Source organism: Aethalodelphis obliquidens, unplaced genomic scaffold (assembly GCF_003676395.1).
Source record: "Aethalodelphis obliquidens isolate GAN/ISIS:26980383/991018 unplaced genomic scaffold, ASM367639v1 scaffold9, whole genome shotgun sequence".
Lineage (NCBI taxonomy): Eukaryota > Metazoa > Chordata > Mammalia > Artiodactyla > Delphinidae > Aethalodelphis > Aethalodelphis obliquidens.
In genome coordinates this window covers 50,531,594-50,553,764 of record NW_020837953.1, presented here as the reverse complement: position 1 = coordinate 50,553,764, position 22,171 = coordinate 50,531,594, and the positions used below count along the sequence as shown (strand labels likewise).

Sequence of the window (22,171 nt, the reverse complement as noted above, 5' to 3'; positions counted from 1 at the left end):
AAATATTCTCATTTTATTCCATGGGATAAAATTGGTAAAGAACTTTCTCTAATTTATATGTAGCTTAAAATCGTTTAGCTTCTTCAGGAGTAAACCCACAAATAACTTATTTTAGGAACCACACTCTCTCCTGGCAACCTAATACCCACTGCCCCTCTCTAAGCAAATCTCAGCAACTCCCTGGCATTTCAGGGCTGAGCTACACCTGCATGTTTATGAAAGGAAATGTAACTTACCGATTGCTTTTTAATTATAATTTTAAAACGAAAGTGACAAGACATTTAGTAATCTTTTTATTATATTCATATACTCGGTGAATTAACGCCTAAGCCCTCAAACAACAACAAAAATATATTACTTAGACATTTTACAATTTTGGTACGTGACATAAAGACAAATAGAAAACTATGTCAAAACATTAAAAAGTTGCAAATTTTCATTAAAAGTGTTTACGCTTGTACTCTAATGCCAGATTTATAGATATAATTCTTTTAAATTAGAATATTTTGAAATATGAAAATAATAGAAATAAATATTGTTAAGTATCCACAACATATTCATGAGTGAGATTTCAATTAAGTACTGTTCCGAGTTTAGATGTTTATGAATGGCCAAGGGAGCTTATAGTTCCTTTTTAGTTTTCTATCCTTTATTCTTGGGCCCTTAGTAGTACATATATAACTCTGTAAAGATTTTAATAGCCACTGATCACTGCCAGGAATCATCGGAATAGAAACACATGATTCTTCTGTAACCAGCAAGACTGATCTGTTTTAAATGCACTCAATTTTGTCAATCACTAAAAATTAAGTAATTTTACAAAAATCTTCTTTATGTTACAATACATAGAAAACATTAACTGTATAGTTCTTAAAAGTTTTGATTGGAGAGAAAAGAATCATTTCTTGGTTAACTTTTCTCATTGTTCTGTTTAAAGCAGTGTTCTACCTGTACTTCACTCTCATGGGTGAGAGACCATGGCAACATCTTTTTGAAACCAGGAAGGCTCATTTTATAATTATCTTGGCATCTGTACTCTGCTCTCTCTAGTAAAGTTTTATGTTATTTCTCCCCCCATATTTTTACGTTTTTTTATAGAGTGTATTTTTGAAGGTAATTCTCTTGGTCACTCTTATTCCGGCTCAGTATTTTGAGTCAACCGTATGAGAAAGCATTAGCCTACCAAAAATGGAAATTGATCGACTAGTACAAATTCACGGTCACTAACATACCCAGGGAGCACATCGCTCAAATAACTATTAGTTTTTAAATATATATTTTGTTATTTTACATGGTTGGGAATTAAAAATATTCTTACACTAACGGTGTAGTACAAGTTTCGTCATCCTGGAAGCCTGCCTGGATCATGCTCAGGAGGAAAGCACACCCTGGGCACGGGGCCGGGTGGGGCAGGGAGGGCCATCTTCTTTCGGTCTCTAGTGGGCTGGGCACCTGGGGAGCACAGGCGTGGACGAGAAGGCAGCCTTTCCAAGCACGTTCTGGACAGACACTGGCTCCCCCACAGCTACCTGGCTCTGAAGCCAGGTGAGCCACTGCCATGGGCCGGGAAGGTTGGTTGGCGGCTGGTCAGGAGGCTGGATTCTGAGGTTTGGTTTCATCATTTTAAGTGGTTTTTGGTGTTGAAAGTATCATACAAAGTGTTTGAGAAAAGTGAACATACAGTTGCAATTCCCACGCGGATCCGAGCGGGACAGGATGACGGGCTGAGCAGAGGCTCGGAGGCTCCTCTGAATTATGCAGAGTGGGAGTCGCTCTGCCTGCCCCAGGGGTTAGGAAAGGGCTATTTCGACGGACACACCTGCTCAGGTGAGCGCAGGATCATCGGGGAACGTCATCTCCTATTTTTCTAGGGCTTCATGCGTGTAAAGAACTTGAAGGCCCCCGAGGAAGGGCCTGACGTGGAGCCGCCAGCATTAACCTCCACTCCGCCTGGTGTGGGCGCCAATGTGGGGGTCAGGTGGGCTGCGCTCCGAGCGTCTGGCAGGCGAGAGCCGAGGGGGCCGGGCCGGGACCTTAATTTCTTGACCTCGACCTTACCTTCTTGACCTCGACCTTACTTCTTGCTGCCGTGGACATGCGGGCTTTGCAGGCCGACAGCCCCCCTACCCTGGGGAGGAGGGGCACAGGGGGACTGGCCCCCCCATCCCATCCCATCCCATCCCCCGGCCTGGCGAGCCCTGCAGACCTTCCACCACGGCTGACAGAGACCCACATGCAAGAGGTTTAGAGTGAGGGCTTTATGGAAATTGCTCCAAGCAGCTGCGCAGAGGTGCTGCGCTGGGCCTGTCCCTCCGCATGGGCCGCTCGGCGCTGCTCCTCCAGCAGGACCGTCTCCTGTGGACCCCGGGCCCTGGGGGGTGGAGATCTGCGAGCCGGAGCCATGGGGAGATCAGGGCCTCACTCCGGAGGCAGGGGCCACGGTCGGGACGGGCGCAGCCAGGAGCCTGGGGGCAGCAGGGGCGGAGCGGGGGTTGCCACGTCTAGAGATGCTTTGAGGTGACACGTCCACGGCTGGGGAAGCTGCTCACTCCCTTTGGAGACGAGGGAGCAGATGTGGTGCTGTCACCGCTTCGTGTACGTCCTGCCGGAGCTTCTACTCAGGCCCCCCTTGGGGGTGGGGATCTTGCTTCCGACCTTGGATCCCGAGGTCCCCGACTTGGCTGCGGCTGGGCCTCTACCTGCAGTGGACACACAGAGCACGGGGGACAAGCGTGAGCCAGGGCGCAAAGCCGCGGTGACAGTGCGAGTGGCCCGGGGTCGCCAGACACAGGGAGGATCTGAGCACGAGGGGCTGGGACGCTCCCGGTCACCCAGCCCACAGGTGGCTGGGCTGGGCCAGCAGATGTGAGAGGGGGCTGGGCGGGCCACCCTCGAGGATGCACATGCGACGGCAGGAGAGGAAGAAAGAGCCAGAGGAGGAGCCTGACGCACGGTCAGAGGAAAGAACTGATCCGCTTACCTAATTTTTAGTTTCAAACAGCTCCCGAAATGAAAGACCAGCAGCCATGTGACCAGGGCCGGTTACCCGGCTAGGAGGCCGGGGTGGCTCCCCCAGCACCCCTGGTCCTCACACGTGTGCATGTGTGTGTGCGTGCGCGCACACGTGTGTGCGTGTGTGAGGGGTGCAGCTCCTGCAGGTGCCTGGCGCTGAATGAGCACGAGACACATTTCCTCATGTTCTCGTTGATCACAGGGCCCCAAAATAAAGTCGTGTATCCAAGGTCAAGAATAGTTTTCTAATGAAAAACAACACTCTTCTGTAAGGCATTCTAAACCCTACGGAAAGCAGCCAGAACTGGGATTCAGAAGTCAGGTCGTGGCGCCGCCTACGGGTCTCCTACTGAACCCCCAGTTTCCGGACACTGGTACCCACGGCGCGGAGGGACACGAGACCCGGGATGCGCCTGCGAACACCCGCGGTTTGGTTTCTCAACTCTGTGAGTGGGGAAGCAGGACCACGTGGAGGGGCTTCGGCCAGAGCTGGTGCTGACGACATGATCACCCTACTTCTTCGGGACCCAGAGACAGGGCCGAGGCCGGGCGGATGCTTACCTGGCAGCAGCGTGGGCGCCTTGCGTAGCACGTGCGTCCGGCGCAGGTTCACTGTGCAGCCCGTGGGGCCCATGAGGTGGGCCTTCCACGCCTGAAACGAGAGGCAGGTGGAGTGGGAACCAGGCCACCAGAGGGGTGGCGATGCGCTGCGGCTGCGGGCGTGGGTCCTGAGCTCTGTGCGTGTCCTGCCTTGGAGCCCCCTGTGCTGAGTGCACGGCCGGAGCACCCATGTATCTTGAGATGCTGCCTGCACTTCACACCTCTCCTAGCTCTCATCACCGCTGAGCAAACATGCCAAGACCGCTGTCACGCGGGGTGCGCAATGGGCGACGGTCCAGGGGCACAGGGTGCAGGGGCTGAGGGTGGCCCTGCTGGACAGCCAGCAAGGAAGAAGGGCCCTCGGTCCTACAATGACGAAGAAAAGAATTCTGCCAGCACCGGCGATGGGCCAGGAAGTGGCTCCTTTCCCTGCCGAGTCACAGATGAGAGCGCAGCCTGGATGACACCTCGAGTGCAGCCCTGGGAGACCGCAAGCAGAGGACCCAGCCAGGTCGTGCCTGGACTTCTGACCCACAGAAACTGTGATAGAACAACGGGTGTTTAAGCTGCTCGGTGGGTGGTGCCACGTTAAGAAAACACGGAGAAAGCAGAGGAGAAGCAGCACAAGCCTGCCAATGCGTCTCTGCAGTTGACTGTGAGTCAGATGCCATCCCCTCAAGGCAGACGCGGGGGGGTTGGGGGGAGGGCAGGAAGGGAAGGAGGCCACTGCCAATGTCTGCGCTGCTCAGAGCAGGGAGCCGACTGGTCTCCAGAAGGAGGGGCTGGTCACGTACGACAGTAATAGTGTAAAGGTGACAACGACAACAAAAGCTCAAAGGCTCCTAAATTCTAAAAATACACAGGGAGAGAGAAAAAGTGTGGGCATGTGAGAGCAGTTCACATTTAGGACTAAAATGGATAAACCATAAAAAGCCCCTCGCTCTGTAAGAGGAGGGATGGTGGGCAGGGCAGCAGCTTCTGTCGGGTCTTCCCTAAGTCTCATTTGACAGACTTTGGAACCGTCTAAGTATCTCATGTAATTGTAGAGCTTGTGTTTGAAAACCCCTGGGACTTGAACACAGACTGAAACAATGAGGCTGAGTTGTTAACAACTGGCGACACAAGCACGTGGAGCAACTCCCGTGACCGTGAAGCAGAGATGCTTTTGCCCCACGTCTCCAGAAGGAGGCACGGGAGGGACACAAAGAGCTGGGACAGCGTGGCATCCAGCAGCATCTCCCTGCCTGCAGCACCTGCACCGCTGCTCTGAGCCCCCACCAAGGGGAACGTGGGTCCGAGCAATGCACACTCTGTGACGGTCCAACGGGCATCTCTGGGGGCTGTGGGCACTGATTCTTGGGAGGGAAGGAAGGACACACAGACGTGCGACGCCAGAGGTTCAAGAGACCCTTACAGCTCAGACTCCGAATCAGGAACGTCACCATGAACTTTTTTTTTTTTTTGTGGTACGTGGGCTTCTCACTGTTGTGGCCTCTCCCGCTGCGGAGCACAGGCTCTGGACGTGCAGGCTCAGCGGCCATGGCTCACGGGCCCAGCCGCTCCGCAGCATGTGGGATCCTCCCGGACCGGGGCACGAACCCGTGTCCCCTGCATCGGCAGGTGGACTCTCAACCACTGCGCCACCAGGGAAGCCCCCACCATGAACTTCTGATGGATTTATCTCAATGTTTTCCCCGGCTCTGTCCGCAAAGAGGTCCAGAATGGTACCGAACCAGGAGCAAGGAGCATCCGAGGCACCCGAGGGGGTCCTGGAACGTCATTTCCACTGCAGGGAACCAGGAACGGAAGGCTCGGTGGGGCACCTTGTTGCGACGGCCAGGAGGCTCTGAGTCCCCTGGGCCACCGGCAGCGCCAAGAGCCTGTCTGCAGAGGCTCTGATGGCCAGAGAACGGCTCATTCACGCACCACTAAGCACAGCGATGCCAACAGCTGAACACGGCAGACAGTTTTAAGCCGTGAGTTCCTGATGGTGCTAAGATCCAACAAGCAAATAAGCCACCACTGGAAGGTGCTGGGGACCCAACCTGTCATTCTGAAAACCAGTCAACGATGGAAGAGACCTAAACCTTCACCGTGCCTTCCCCACACACGGCCCGTGAGGAGGCACGTGGTTCCCATGCTTGTCTCTGTTACGTGTGTGACGTTTTCTGAGAGGGAGAGAGGATGAGCCCTGGACGGCCGGATGGCCGGGGCGCTGAGGGAGCAGCGGGCGGCCGGGCCCACCATCCGGCACGGTGGGGCGTCGCTGGGTCTGAGCCATCCTATTGGCACCACAGCCCCAGGGCTGGGACAAGGGACCCCGCAGTGGACGCAGTGGGTGGACCGCAGGTGGCCGCGGCTGAGGGGCTCAGGGCAGGAGAGGCTGGGCCTGCTGGGCCCCGTGGGAGCTCAGCACGCAGGGCAGCGCTGGCGTCGTGTGAGCCAGAGTGATCAGGCTGACACCAGAGGACGGGGCGCGTGGAGGAGAGGGTGGGAGACCCTGGCGCCCCCCAACTAGGCCGCTGTGTCACCCGCGTGGCTCACGCTGGGAGCGGGCGGAGTGCTGGGCACCGGACACGAGGTAGGATTTCCAACCTGGACGGGGCTCAGCTTTATGCATTACAAGGGACCAGAGCGTTACAGAATCTGGCCAGGAGGCCAGTCTAGGCCCCAACGTGGAGATGAAAGCCAAGCCTGGAAAAAGTGAAACCACTTCATGCTTCCATCCCAAAGAGCTGAGACGCTCGCTCCCCCTTCCTGGGAGATGCCACAGGCGTGCTGCGCAGGGAGCGCAGGAATCCTGAGACAGAGCCTCACCCCACCCCGGGGGCCAGCCTCCGCCCGACGCCTGCCGTCCCTCCACGCAGCCAGGTCGCCCCGTCAGCCCCTCACCTCTTCTCCGGGGGTGAAATTCTCGTGGCACAGAGGACACCGGTTCGCCAGCTTCTCCGCTTTGGCAGCTGAAACGGTTTCAATGAGACAAGATCTAGTTACTCCTGTGGGGCGTGAATGGCGGCGCAGAGGAACGGGTGGGCAGGGGCACCGGCAGACGCGGGACCTGCCCCCCGACCCCCCAGCCGGGCCTCCGGGGATGGCGCGAGGGTCTCGGGGGGCTGCAGGGGCACTCACGGTTGCAGTCTCTCGTTTTTATGTGTCTGGGCAGCTCTTCCTTTAAAATGGCCTCGCTGCAGCGGTAACACTCCCCAAAGCTGTCCTTTTTGTCACACTCTGTCAGCAGATGCTCCGTCAGGCTGGAAATCTCCACCACCTGGAAGCCACGACGGGACACGTCACATGGCTGAGCGCCCTGAGGCGCGTGCAGCCCCGGCCCCGGCCCCTGCACGAGCGCGCGCTTCCTGTCCCGCCAGCACCACTCGGGAAGGGAGGCGCACACCTGTTACCTGTGCAGTCACGTACACGTGGCTGGAGACCTCACATCCTGCTTGCCATGCTACCTCAGGAGCATCCAGAGGCCACGGCTAAGCGGGGAGGGGAAACAACGGTTCACCCACAACACTAACCCTGCCCTGTACTCTGAAGAGCTCAGGGGTCTACATGGCTTTGGGTTCAATCCCGGCTCCCGGCCATTTCTAAGAACGTGCCCGGAAACGGGTCACAAGAAGAGACCCTTTCACCACTGTGACCTCTTTGCCAGGAGGGGCTTGTACACACCCTAGAGCTTCATGCCGCAGACTCTCGCCTGCTGCCAGAGGAGCCAGGCCACGCCGGGGGGAAGAGTCTGCACCGCCAGCCAGGGTGGGGAGGAGCTGCTCAGAGGGTGGGGCCTGCCCACCCCGCCCCTGCAGGCCTGAGAGCACCCAGGACAGGAGAGAAGGTCACTCCCCTTCTGGTTCCCCTCCTCTGTCTAAAGAAGTGCTGGCTGGCTGCATAGAGGAAAGATGAACAACTGGGGTGCGCGAGGACCCTTCAACACCTTCAACAGGGTGCCCAAGCATTAACCCTAGAACGGGTCAGTAGGGTGGACAACATTAAAATGAAAAGCTCCTGCTCGTTGGTGAAGAGGCCAGACACAGAGTGGACACCACACATTCAAGTGGCGAAGGACGCACATCCGGGTGTGTCAAGAATGACTACACGTCAGCAATAGTGGGACTGGCACCCAATTCAAAATATGGGTGAGAAACTAGAAGTGCTTCGCAAAAGAGGTCAGCGAGAGGCCAGCAGGGGGACAGGGCTCCAGCCCAGCATCGTCAGGAGAGCGTGACATGCGCGTGGCAGGTGGCGACTGCGAGGCTGGCGAGGACGGGGGGCGGCTCCCGCCCGGACACTAGGCGCGCGGCTCACACTGGCCTTCTGCAGCTGGACGCGAGCCCACCCAGCCGTCCTACAGCGAGGTGTATGCCCAAAAACGTGCGTCCGCACGCGCGGAAGATTACACAAGGGTGTCTGTAGCAACGCTATTCCTAACAGTCTCAGCCCAAACCCAGACGCAGTAGAAAGGACTGATAAATTGTGGTACATTCAAACAATGGAATACTGTACAGCAAACCCCAGACGTAGCGTATGATTCCACTTCAGTAAAACTCACAAAGCAAGAAACAGACATGAGGACAGTGATGGCCCTGGGGAGGAGGGTGGGGTACCTTGCGGTACCTGGCCTGCTGGCGGTTACGTGCATTTCTTTATCTTGCGATAATTCAGGAGCTGTAACACCCATGACTTGTATACATTTATATATATGTTATACTCTAATAATAAAGTAAGAAAAATCAACCCCAACAAAACTTTCCCCATAACTTTTCCTCTGAAAATGCTAAGATTTGGGACATTTTTGTGACTCGGCCTTCGGGAACTGCGTGCCCAGCTCGCCTGCCTGGGTCTGGCCCGCCCGTGCCCAGCACCTGACCTGTTTGCAGTAGTCACATCTCGTCAGCATAAGACAGTGCTTCCAGTAATGGAGATCCAGGCCTTCTTCTGTGAAGGAGTCGCTCCTCTCCCCACAAAAAATGCATAAACTGAAACAAAACAGAAAGGTAAGAAATGAAGCACAGACCCAGTTTAGCCATCCCCATCCTGCCGGCTCCCGGGGAGCTCTGTGACGCCCCCATGCCCAGCCTGCGGCCACCATCCCGGACCCACTGAGTGGGCTTCAGCTTGACCTGGAGGCACGGCTGCCCCTCACAGAGGGGCCTCAGGAGGGGCTGGGTAGCTCCTCTATCAAAGGGCGTAAACAAGAGTCTTTACCACTTGGGGTTTGAGAAAAAGTAGCTTAAGATCCCTTAGAATTCTAACTCTGTCAGCGTCACCAAGCAGAAAGGATATTTTAAATCACAAGAAAAGATTAGACCAAGACATCTCCCTTAAATTCCTTGTAGATCTGTCTGAGCCACAGCACAGGAGAAAGCATTTTGCTGCTGTGAAGTTTGAGCCTGACCATATTCAATGTCCTGTGATAAGCCACAGTGGAGAAGAAGATGAAAAAGAACATATCTATGTATATCTGAGTCACTCTGCTGTACAGCAGAGACCAACACACCGTAAATCAACTATACTTTCATCAAACACTAAAAGAAGTTTTGGCCTGTAACAGGACTTCTGACAAACAGCCTGCTCGTTTCTGTCGGGGAAGAGAGGAAAGGTTACCTTGACTCACAGCTGGTGCTCCTGGTTTGGAGGGCAATTTCCTAGCTTTCAGAATCACTGAAAAGAGCCAACTAGGTCACGTGAGCCTCATGAACCAGGGGGAATATATTTATCTGACGGCATTTTTACGGGTTAGTCCCTCTACTTATTCTACAGTGGGTTAGAGACAACTTTACTCACTTATCTAAATAGTGATTATCTGGAATTTCTGGAGCATTAGGTGGGGCCGCTTTCCTTCCTTGAGTGTCTAAAGAAATTAAAAAGAAAGCTATTTAAATAACCTTTGGTAGAAAACTATTTTCAAAGTTTTAGTAACCAGTTAACCAGTTGGATGGGAAATACACTTTAAAAGCTACCAGTTAGTAAAGGTAGTATTTTGCATTCAGCCCTGAAGCGTCGGAGATGCAGACATTCGCGGCGTGAATAAAAGTGGTTTCTACGCAGAGCTTTCACGATGTGCGTTCTACGTACCCTGATTCTCGGCCTTCGCAGCTTCACTCTCTTTTTCCTGAAACAGAAGAACAGAAAGATCAGGGACGAATGGCTGCAGGGCGAGTGAGAGTCTACCCAGGGTCTACTGTGATCCTGGAGGCATGACCTTAGGCTGTGTGGCAGAATCTCCATCCGCAAACAACACACTTGTTTGAGAGTCGCCCTCTCAACCCGTGGGCAGCAGTCTCCTCCGTCCTGCCCTCCACAGCCCCTCCCTCGGGCTCCTGCCCTCCCCCCCCCCCCCCTCGGGCTCCTGCCTGCCCCCCCCCCCCCGTCTCCTTGGAAACCACTCTTCATCAAGGCCACCTGCACCCCCTCCGGGTCGCCTGCCCACCATCAGTGGCTGCCCGCCCGCCCGAAGGACGCGCCATGGGCTCCCGGCGGCACGTGGCTCTCCTCGTCTGTCTCCTCCAGGCCCTTCTGAGTCGGGCTCCCAGGGCGCCCCCTGCGCCCCCTCCAGGACTCAGCCCGCCCCCCGTTTGTCCATACAGACCCTGACGGGTCCCAGGCTGCACACCCATCTCTGTGCTCATGACCCTAACGTTTGTGCCATCACCTGGGCCTCTCTGCTACCCAGCATGTACTTGGGTCTTAACGTCACTTAAATGTGACTTAACCAGACCAACCCCCCCCTTCCCCACCCACAGGCTCCCCCTCACGTGCGCCCCTCGCAGCCTCTAGCAGAGCCCAGAACCGCCAGTCTTCTAGGTATTCAGGCCACGAAGCCTGGAGACCCCAGCGGCTCCCACCCCTCCCTCCTGTTCCAGGTGTGGCCTGTCCCCGACCCATCAGTGAGCCCCGCAGGCTCTGCTTCAGCACCCCAGGAGCCTGCCCTTCCCACCACCTGCAAACACAGTGGCCAGGGCGGCCCGTTACTGCCCCTGTAAAGGGACCCGTGGAGGCTCCACAGGCCACGGCACTGCTGCCCCGGGCCCCCCGCCCCCCCGCCACGCAGTGTCACGTGGCGTCAGATGGCCGCCTCCCTCCTCTGGCTTCCTCTTCCCCTGCGTGGCCACGACACCCTCACGCACCGCGTATCTGCCTCGTGGGTCTTGGCTGCTGGGCGTCCCCACTGTGGGAGGTGACAGCCGGGGGCGCAGTGCTGACCGGAGGAAGGACAGGGTGCAGGGCCCTGTGTGTCCACGGCGGGAAGCTGCCCCTCTGCACCGAGCTCTCCTCCTGCCGCTCAGGGGCCTCCCGGGGGCTCCTCCTGTCACCAAGCCTTCCTCCCTGCACTGGCCAGTCTGCCCCACCTGAGCCTGCTAGACCCACGTGGCCTGGGCTACTGGCCACTGGTGGGGGAGGCGCATCTGGGACTTGCAGTTTCACGGGAGGACAGGGACGAGCTGGTCCCCTATCCACGGCATTAAGTGACGCAATACGTAGACACTGTCTACTGTGATTGCAGAAAATCAAAGCTTACACGATAGGAACTTCTCTCCAACCCAAGCTCTGAATACAGAAAACACACGAAAATACAATTTTAGGACTGGGGAAGCACCTGACAGACTGACACTAAACTTGCAAACAGGGTTCACGTGATTTATACACCTACCAACTAAAGAAAGCAAAGTCACACAAATGGATTCTGGGCATCAAAACCAATCCTTATTAATGAGAGATGGGTTCGTATATCTTGCAGGGAGACAAATGAACAATGCCAAAAGTTAAATTTTAGTTATAAAATCTACCTTAATCTATGCTTTGAGCAGATTAGACAACTGATTAGTAATTTAAAAACCTTTTCCGAAAACTCCTGAGCAATCGGGTGATTTAAAAATATTCTGCTGTTCTCAAAAGTTTTGGAGCTGGATGGTGGTGGTGTCTACACAACGATGTGAATGTCTTCAATGGCACAGAACCGTACACTTAAAAATGGTTAAAATGGTAAATCTCATGTTATGTATATTTTACAATAATAAAAGATAGAAAAAAAGATTGTCATCCTCCTGCGTGATGGCTTCAGTGATCATCTCAGGACAAGGACAGCAGGACGGCACCCACCCTCCCGAGCGGCCGTGCCGTGTGGTCTCTCCTCCTGGAGCAGTGGCCCTTGTTCCTGCTGCATCTCTGGAGCCCAGGGCAGGGCTGGCCCACTGCAGGCGCTCAACAAACACTGAAGGATGAAACGAGCCAGAGGACAGGCCTCCATGCCCCGCACCACAGATGCTGCAGGGACACACAGCCTGGTGACCTCGGCAGCTCCCAGGCCGGGCACTGCTCCTGTGCTGCCCCGCCGGCCCCCTGCCTCCTCTCTTCTGTTCCTCGGTGGCTGCTTTCCCGCTCTTCTCACAGGCATTCTGACATGCCATCGTCCAGCAGAAACGTCACTGTCACTTTCTGTCACAGGCACTGCGACATACATTCGGTCGTATTTTCTTTCTTTTTTGCCATTTTTAGTCACTCGTTCTTTTTCTAAACAGCGGTGGTCAGAGCGCTTCCCAGGAGCCTCAGCCTCAGGAGCACAGCCGGCCTCACGCGCCCACGTCCTCTCCCTTTTACTATCGACTTAAGGAACGTAACCGCAAACACCAGAGTGATGGCACAAATTTAAATCACAGACGCAGGGCCCTTCAGAAGGGACACGTTTCATACAACCAAACACCATCTGATGCCCCCTGCGCACTAGGACTCAGTGCTTCCTGACGGGCAGCATTTGCCCCAAACCTTCCTTTTTTTTTTTCTTAATTTTTTATTTATTTATTTTTGGCTGTGTTGGGTCTTCCTTTCTGTGCGAGGGCTTTCTCTAGTTGCGGCGAGCGGGGGCCACTCTTCATCGCGGTGCGCGGGCCTCTCACTGTCGCGGCCTCTCTTGTTGCAGAGCACAAGCTCCAGACGCGCAGGCTCAGTAGTCGTGGCACACGGGCCCAGTTGCTCCACGGCATGTGGGATCTTCCCAGACCAGGGCTCGAACCCGTGTCCCCTGCATTGGCAGGCAGGTTCTCAACCACTGCGCTACCAGGGAAGCCCCAAACCTTCCTTTTTTAATGCACGGAAATCAGATCTTCATATTCAAGCTCCTTTTCCTCCTTTGCCTCTGAAGGAGGCGAGAAGCTGCAGAGAGGACTTCTGTCCCTCTACCCGCTCCCCGCTCCGCCAACTCCTGCAGCTCCAAGCGTCCTCTCTAAACACGGCTGGGCCAGCAGCACACTTCATCCCCGGGAAGAATGACGAGCATGCAAATGTTACTTCTCCTTTTTCATTTCTAATTCTGTTGACTTAAGTCTTCTCCCTTTATTTCTTGATGAGTCTGGCTAATGGTTTATCAATTTTGTTTATCTTCTCAAAGAACCAGCTTTTAGTTTTATTGATCTTTGCTATCGTTTCCTTCATTTCTTTTTGATATGATCTTTATGATTTCTTTCCTTATGCTAACTTTGGGGGTTTTTTTGTTCTTTTTCTTTCTTTTTTAACATCTTTATTGGGGTATAATTGCTTTACAATGGTGTGTTAGTTTCTGCTTTATAACAAAGTGAATCAGTTATACATATACATATGTTCCCATATCTCTTCCCTCTTGCGTCTCCCTCCCTCCCACCCTCCCTATCCCACCCCTCCAGGCAGGCACAAAGCACCGAGCTGATCTCCCTGTGCTGTGTGGCTGCTTCCCACTAGCTATCTACCTTACGTTTGGTAGTGTATATATGTCCATGCCTCTCTCTCGCCCTGTCACAGCTTACCCTTCCCCCTCCCCATATCCTCAAGTCCATTCTCTAGTAGGTCTGTGTCTTTATTCCTGTCTTACCCCTAGGTTCTTCATGACATTTTTTTTCTTAAATTCCATAAATATGTGTCAGCATACGGTATTTGTCTTGCTCTGACTTACTTCACTCTGTATGACAGACTCTAGGTCCATCCACCTCACTACAAATAACTCAATTTCGTTTCTGTTTATGGCTGAGTAATATTCCATTGTATATATGTGCCACATCTTCTTTATCCATTCATCCGATGATGGGCACTTAGGTTGTTTCCATCTCTGGGGTATTGTAAATAGAGCTGCAACGAACATTTTGGTACATGAGTCTTTTTGAATTATGGTTTTCTCAGGGTATATGCCCAGTAGTGGGATTGCTGGGTCATACGGTAGTTCTATTTGTAGTTTTTTTTTTTTTTTTTTTGCGGTACGCGGGCCTCTCACTGCTGTGGCCTCTCCCGTTGCGGAGCACAGGCTCCAGATGCACAGGCTCAGCGGCCATGGCTCACGGGCCCAGCCACTCCGCAGCATGTGGGATCTTCCCGGACCGGGGCACGAACCCGTGTCCCCTGCATTGGCAGGTGGACTCTCAACCACTGCGCCACAAGGGAAGCCCTATTTGTAGTTTTTTAAGGAACCTCCATACTGTTCTCCATAGTGGCTGTACCAATTCACATGCTCACCAGCAGTGCAAGAGTGTGCCCTTTCCTCCACACCCTCTCCAGCATTTATTGTTTCTAGATTTTTTGATGATGGCCATTCTGACTGGTGTGAGATGATATCTAATTGTAGTTTTGATTTGCATTTCTCTAATGATTAATGATGTTGAGCATTGTTTCATGTGTTGGTTGGCAGTCTGTATATCTTCTTTGGAGAAATGTCTATTTAGGTCTTCTGCCCATTTTTGGATTGGGTTGTTTGTTTTTTGGTATAGAGCTGCATGAGCTGCTTGTAAATTTTTGAAATTAATCCTTTGTCAGTTGCTTCATTTGCAAATATTTTCTCCCATTCTGAGGGTTTTCTTTTGGTCTTGTTTATGGTTTCCTTTGCTGTGCAAAAGCTTTGAAGTTTCATTAGGTCCCATTTATTTTTGTTTTTATTTCCATTTCTCTAGGAGGTGGGTCAAAAAGGAACTTGCTGTGATTTATGTCATAGAGTGTTCTGCCTATGTTTTCCTCTAAGAGTTTGATAGTTTCTGGCCTTACGTTTAGGTCTTTAATCCATTTTGAGCTTATTTTTGTGTATGGTGTTAGGGAGTGATCTAATCTCATACTTTTACAGGTACCTGTCCAGTTTTCCTAGCACCACTTATTGAAGAGGCTGTCCTTTCTCCACTGTACATTCCTGCCTCCTTTATCAAAGTTAAGGTGACCATATGTGCATGGGTTTATCTCTGGACTTTCTATCGTGTTCCACTGATCTATGTTTCTGTTTTTGTGCCAGTACCATACTGTCTTGATTACTGTAGCTTTGTATTATAATCTGAAGTCAGGGAGCCTGATTCCTCCAGCTCCGTTTTTCGTTCTCAAGATTGCTTTGGCTATTTGGGGTCTTTTGTGTTTCCATACAGATTGTGAAATTTTTTGTTCTAGTTCTGTGAAAAATGCCAGTGGTAGTTTGATAGGGATGGCATTGATCTGTAGATCGCTTTGGGTAGTAGAGTCATTTTCACAATGTTGATTCTTCCAATCCAAGAACACGGTATATCTCTCCATCTATTTGTATCATCTTTAATTTCTTTCATCAGTGTCTTATAATTTTATGCATACAGGTCTTTTGTCTCCTTCGGTAGGTTTATTCCTAGATATTTTATTCTTTTTGTTGCAATGGTAAATGGGAGTGTTTTCTTGATTTCACTTTCAGATTTTTCATCATTAGTGTATAGGAATGCCAGAGATTTCTGTGCACTAATTTTTTAACCTGCAACTTTACCAAATTCATTGATTAGCTTTAGTAGTTTTCTGGTAGCATCTTTAGGATTCTCTATGTATACTATCATGTCATTTGCAAACAGTGACGGCTTTACTTCTTCTTTTCCGATTTGGATTCCTTTTATTTCCTTTTCTTCTCTGATTGCTGTGGCTAAAACTTCCAAAACTAGGTGGAATAAGAGTGGTGAGAGTGGGCAACCTTGTCTTGTTCCTGATCTTAGTGGAATGCTTTCAGTTTTTCACCATTGAGGATGATGTTGGCTGTGGGTTTGTCATATATGGCCTTTATTATGTTGAGGAAAGTTCCCTCTATGCCTACTTTCTGCAGGGTTTTTATCATAAACGGGTGTTGAATCTTGTCAAAAGCTTTCTCTGCATCTATTGAGATGATCATATGGTTTTTCTCCTTCAATTTGTTAATATGGTGTATCACATTGATTGATTTGCGTATATTGAAGAATCCTTGCACTCATTGCAGCTCTATTTACAAATAAACCCCATTTGATCAGGGTGTATGATCCTTTTAATGTGCTGTTGGATTCTGTTTGCTAGTATTTTGTTGAGGATTTTTGCATCTATGTTCATCACTGATATTGGCCTGTAGTTTTCTTTCTTTGTGACATCCTTGTCTGGTTTTGGTGTCAAGATGATGGTGGCCTCGTAGAATGAATTTGGGAGTGTTCCTCCCTCTGCTATATTTTGGAAGAGTTTGAGAAGGATAGGTGTTAGCTCTTCTCTAAATTTTGATAGAATTTGCCTGTGAAGCCATCTTGGTCCTGGGCTTTTGTTTGTTGGAAGATTTTTAATCACAGTTTCAATTTCAGTGCTTGTGATTGGTCTGTTCATATTTTCTATTTCTTCCTGATTCAGTCTTGGCAGGTTGTGCATTTCTAAGAATTTGTCCGTTTCTTCCAGGTTGTCCATTTTATTGGCATAGAGTTGCTTGTAGTAATCTCTCATGATCTTTTGTATTTCTGCAGTGTCAGTTGTTACTTCTGCTTTTTCATTTTTAATTCTATTGATTTGAGTCTTCTCCCTTTTTTTCTTGGTTTTTTTCTTGGTCTGGCTAACGGTTTATCAATTTTGTTTATCTTCTCAAAGAACCAGCTTTTAGTTTTATTGATCTTTGCTATCGTTTCCTTCATTTCTTTTTCATTTATTTCTGATCTGATTTTTATGATTTCTTTCCTTCTGCTAACTTTGGAGTTTTTTTGTTCTTCTTTCTCTAATTGCTTTAGGTGCAAGGTTAGGTTGTTTATTCGAGATGTTTCCTGTTTCTTAAGGTGGGCTTGTATTGCTATAAACTTCCCTCTTAGAACTGCTTTTGCTGCATCCCATAGGTTTTGGGTTGTCGTGTCTCCATTGTCATTTGTTTCTAGGTATTTTTGATTTCCTCTTTGATTTCTTCAGTGATCACTTCGTTATTAAGTAGTGTATTGTTGAGCCTCCATGTGTTTGTATTTTTTACAGATCTTTTCCTGTAATTGACATCTAGTCTCATAGCGTTGTGGTCAGAAAAGATACTTGATACAATTTCAGTTTTCTTAAATTTACCAAGGCTTGATTTGTGACCCAAAATATGATCTATCCTGGAGAATGTTCCATGAGCACTTGAGAAAAATGTGTATTCTGTTGTTTTTGGATGGAATGTCCTATAAATATCAATTAAGTCCATCTTGTTTAATGTATCATTTAAAGCTTGTGTTTCCTTATTTATTTTCATTTTGGATGATCTGTCCATTGGTGAAAGTGGGGTGTTAAAGTCCCCTACTATGATTGTGTTACTGTCGATTTCCCCTTTTATGGCTGTTAGTATTTGCCTTATGTATTGAGGTGCTCCTATGTTGGGTGCATAAATATTTACAATTGTTATATCTTCTTCTTGGATCGATCCCTTGATCATTATGTAGTGTCCTTCTTTGTCTCCTGTAATAGTCTTTATTTTAAAGTCTACTTTGTCTGATATGAGAATTGCTACTCCAGCTTTCTTTGGTTTCCATTTGCAAGGAATATCTTTTTCCATCCCCTCACTTTCCGTCTGTATGCATCTCTAGGTCTGAAGTGGGTCTCTTGTAGACAGCATATATATGGGTCTTGTTTTTGTATCCATGCAGCCAATCTGTGTCTTTTGGTGGGAGCATTTAATCCATTTACATTGAAGGTAATTATCGATATGTATGTTCCTATTCCCATTTTCTTAATTGTTTTGGGTTTGTTATTGTAGGTCTTTTCCTTCTCTTGTGTTTCTTGCCTAGAGAAGTTCCTTTAGCATTTGTTGTAAAGCTGGTTTGGTGGTGCTGAACTCTCTCAGCTTTTCCTTGTCTGTAAAGGTTTTAATTTCTCCATCAAATCTGAATGAGATCCTTGCTGGGTAGAGTAATCTTGGTTGTAGGTTTTTCTCCTTCATCACTTTAAATATGTCCTGCCACTCCTTTCTGGCTTGCAGAGTTTCTGCTGAAAGATCAGCTGTTAACCTTATGGGGATTCCCTTATGTGTTATTTGTTGTTTTTCCCTTGCTGCTTTTAATATGTTTTCTTTGTATTTAATTTTTGATAGTTTGAAGGGAGAAGACTCAAATCAATAGAATTAAAAATGAAAAAGCAGAAGTAACAACTGACACTGCAGAAATACAAAAGATCATGAGAGATTACTACAAGCAACTCTATGCCAATAAAATGGACAACCTGGAAGAAACGGACAAATTCTTAGAAATGCACAACTTGCCAAGACTGAATCAGGAAGAAATAGAAAATATGAACAGACCAATCACAAGCAGTAAAATTGAAACTGTGATTAAAAATCTTCCAACAAACAAAAGCCCAGGACCAAGATGGCTTCACAGGCGAATTCTATCAAACATTTAGAGAAGAGCTAACACCTATCTTTCTCAAACTCTTCCAAAATATAGCAGAGGGAGGAACACTCCCAAACTCATTCTACGAGGCCACCATCACCCTGATACCAAAACCAGACAAGGATGTCACAAAGTAAGAAAACTACAGGCCAGTATCACTGATGAACACAGATGCAAAAATCCTCAACAAAATACTAGCAAACAGAATCCAACAGCACATTAAAAGGATCATACACCCTGATCAAATGGGGTTTATTTGTAAATAGAGCTGCAATGAGTGCAAGGATTCTTCAATATACGCAAATCAATCAATGTGATACACCATATTAACAAATTGAAGGAGAAAAACCATATGATCATCTCAATAGATGCAGAGAAAGCTTTTGACAAGATTCAACACCCGTTTATGATAAAAACCCTGCAGAAAGTAGGCATAGAGGGAACTTTCCTCAACATAATAAAGGCCATATATGACAAACCCACAGCCAACATCATCCTCAATGGTGAAAAACTGAAAGCATTTCCACTAAGATCAGGAACAAGACAAGGTTGCCCACTCTCACCACTCTTATTCCACATAGTTTTGGAAGTTTTAGCCACAGCAATCAGAGAAGAAAAGGATATAAAAGGAATCCAAATCGGAAAAGAAGAAGTAAAGCCGTCATTGTCTGCAGATGACATGAAAGTATACATAGAGAATCCTAAAGATGCTACCAGAAAACTACTAGAGCTAATCAATGAATTTGGTAAAGTAGCAGCATACAAAATTAATGCACAGAAATCTCTGGCATTCCTATACACTAATGATGAAAAATCTGAAAGTGAAATCAAGAAAACACTCCCATTTACCATTGCAACAAAAAGAATAAAATATCTAGGAATAAACCTACCTAAGGAGACAAAAGACCTGTATGCATAAAATTATAAGACACTGATGAAAGAAATTAAAGATGATACAAATAGATGGAGAGATATACCGTGTTCTTGGATTGGAAGAATCAACATTGTGAAAATGACTCTACTACCCAAAGCGATCTACAGATCAATGCCATCCCTATCAAACTACCACTGGCATTTTTCACAGAACTAGAACAAAAAATTTCACAATCTGTATGGAAACACAAAAGACCCCAAATAGCCAAAGCAATCTTGAGAACGAAAAACGGAGCTGGAGGAATCAGGCTCCCTGACTTCAGATTATAATACAAAGCTACAGTAATCAAGACAGTATGGTACTGGCACAAAAACAGAAAGATACATTAATGGAACAGGATAGAAAGCCCAGAGATAAACCCATGCACATATGGTCACCTTAACTTTGATAAAGGAGGCAGGAATGTACAGTGGAGAAAGGACAGCCTCTTCAATAAGTGGTGCTAGGAAAACTGGACAGGTACCTGTAAAAGTATGAGATTAGATCACTCCCTAACACCATACACAAAAATAAGCTCAAAATGGATTAAAGACCTAAACGTAAGGCCAGAAACTATCAAACTCTTAGAGGAAAACATAGGCAGAACACTCTATGACATAAATCACAGCAAGTTCCTTTTTGACCCACCTCCTAGAGAAATGGAAATAAAAACAAAAATAAATGGGACCTAATGAAACTTCAAAGCTTTTGCACAGCAAAGGAAACCATAAACAAGACCAAAAGAAAACCCTCAGAATGGGAGAAAATATTTGCAAATGAAGCAACTGACAAAGGATTAATTTCAAAAATTTACAAGCAGCTCATGCAGCTCTATACCAAAAAACAAACAACCCAATCCAAAAATGGGCAGAAGACCTAAATAGACATTTCTCCAAAGAAGATATACAGACTGCCAACCAACACATGAAATAATGCTCAACATCATTAATCATTAGAGAAATGCAAATCAAAACTACAATTAGATATCATCTCACACCAGTCAGAATGGCCATCATCAAAAAATCTAGAAACAATAAATGCTGGAGAGGGTGTGGAGGAAAGGGCACACTCTTGCACTGCTGGTGAGCATGTGAATTGGTACAGCCACTATGGAGAACAGTATGGAGGTTCCTTAAAAAACTACAAATAGGGCTTCCCTTGTGGCGCAGTGGTTGAGAGTCCACCTGCCAATGCAGGGGACACGGGTTCGTGCCCCGGTCCGGGAAGATCCCACATGCTGCGGAGTGGCTGGGCCCGTGAGCCATGGCCGCTGAGCCTGTGCATCTGGAGCCTGTGCTCCGCAACGGGAGAGGCCACAGCAGTGAGAGGCCCGCGTACCGCAAAAAAAAAAAAAAAAAAACTACAAATAGAACTACCGTATGACCCAGCAATCCCACTACTGGGCATATACCCTGAGAAAACCATAATTCAAAAAGACTCATGTACCAAAATGTTCGTTGCAGCTCTATTTACAATACCCCAGAGATGGAAACAACCTAAGTGCCCATCATCGGATGAATGGATAAAGAAGATGTGGCACATATATACAATGGAATATTACTCAGCCATAAACAGAAACGAAATTGAGTTATTTGTAGTGAGGTGGATGGACCTAGAGTCTGTCATACAGAGTGAAGTAAGTCAGAGCAAGACAAATACCGTATGCTGACACATATTTATGGAATTTAAGAAAAAAAATGTCATGAAGAACCTAGGGGTAAGACAGGAATAAAGACACAGACCTACTAGAGAATGGACTTGAGGATATGGGGAGGGGGAAGGGTAAGCTGTGACAGGGCGAGAGAGAGGCATGGACATATATACACTACCAAACGTAAGGTAGATAGCTAGTGGGAAGCAGCCACACAGCACAGGGAGATCAGCTCGGTGCTTTGTGCCTGCCTGGAGGGGTGGGATAGGGAGGGTGGGAGGGAGGGAGACGCAAGAGGGAAGAGATATTGGAACATATGTATAACTGATTCACTTTGTTATAAAGCAGAAACTAACACACCATTGTAAAGCAATTATACCCCAATAAAGATGTTAAAAAAAAAAAAGAGCATGCAAATGATTCAGTGAAGGATTCCTTTTATTTACCCCTAAACTAATCTAAAAAACAACAAAGAATAGAGGTACCCATTTGGAGAGTCCCACGAAAAGCAAACCAAGCATGCTGTGCATCTACGTAAGGAAATAAACGGTCACAGTGTTTTGACCGAGAGCATGACGGTGAAAGACAGTGAACCTTGCCAACCTGGACTTCAGCCTGCATCTCCTTTAGTGTTGCCGACTGCCCTTGTAAAGCTTTAATTTCTTCTTTCTTGCGTTTTTCTGCTTCTTCTGTAGCTGCTCTTTTCTGTGCCTGGTATGAAATGATTTTCCGTTAGAACTGATTTTTAGGGTAGCGCTGGAAATTGAGTGATAAGTTATAGCATATAAATTATGTTTCTTATGTATTATAATCGTCACTAAGACTAATACTATAGCTAGAATTAAAAGAAAATCCACCAGATTCATCTAATAAATGTTTACTGGTTGTTTTTTTTTTTCTGGAATTAAAAAAATTTTTAAAAATTTTATATTGGGGTATAGTTCATTAACAGTGTTGTGTTAAATGTTTCCTGTTGATAAACACTGCAGGTGTCCTCCCGGCCATCATCATCCCTACATAGACAAGGTGGAAGAGCCAGGACGCGGGCTCAGGCACCAGTGTCCTCCATGTGCTGTGTTTCCTGTCCCCATAGCCCCGTGAACGATGTGTCAGTTTACTCACGTACCAAGTCACTTCTTAAACCCAGGACCAGGTCATAACTTCAGGGAAGTTAACTTACCCTAATTTCAGCATCTGTAGGTCTGCCGTCTATCGTAGCAAATCCCTCAAAAAGTGTCTTATAGAGGACGCTCCTGCGGGTGGCACTCTCCTCGGGAGGGAGGCACTCGAGGACCAGAGCCCGGTGCTGCGCGTACAGGTCCAGGATCATCCCCACCGCCGAATCCCGCACCTTGTGCTCCCTGTGCTCCAGGGCCCGCACTGCGAACTAAGAATAGGGTCGGGACGTGCTCTTGT

General features: G+C 48.5%; 1 protein-coding gene across 8 annotated transcripts in view; it reads right to left on the bottom strand.

The window, feature by feature from the left end:
* Nucleotides 1-280: 280 nt before the first annotated feature.
* The window catches only part of CEP104 (centrosomal protein 104), a 58,722-nt gene continuing 36,831 nt past the window's right edge, over nt 281-22,171 (bottom strand). For 6 of the 8 annotated variants that reach the window (XM_027110403.1, XM_027110400.1, XM_027110402.1 and 3 more), the window contains 9 exons: nt 21,936-22,142; nt 21,359-21,466; nt 9,688-9,724; nt 9,397-9,463; nt 8,480-8,588; nt 6,742-6,880; nt 6,505-6,572; nt 3,574-3,664; nt 281-2,699 (listed from right to left, as the gene is read on the bottom strand). In XM_027110403.1, coding sequence (XP_026966204.1) covers nt 2,584-2,699; nt 3,574-3,664; nt 6,505-6,572; nt 6,742-6,880; nt 8,480-8,588; nt 9,397-9,463; nt 9,688-9,724; nt 21,359-21,466; nt 21,936-22,142 — 942 coding nt within the window. In that variant the 3' untranslated portion in view covers nt 281-2,583. Of the gene's footprint in view, nt 2,700-3,573; nt 3,665-6,504; nt 6,573-6,741; nt 6,881-8,479; nt 8,589-9,396; nt 9,464-9,687; nt 9,725-21,358; nt 21,467-21,935; nt 22,143-22,171 lie in introns of those variants that run through there. The other 2 variants (XM_027110404.1, XM_027110405.1) reach the window with 2 other exon arrangements.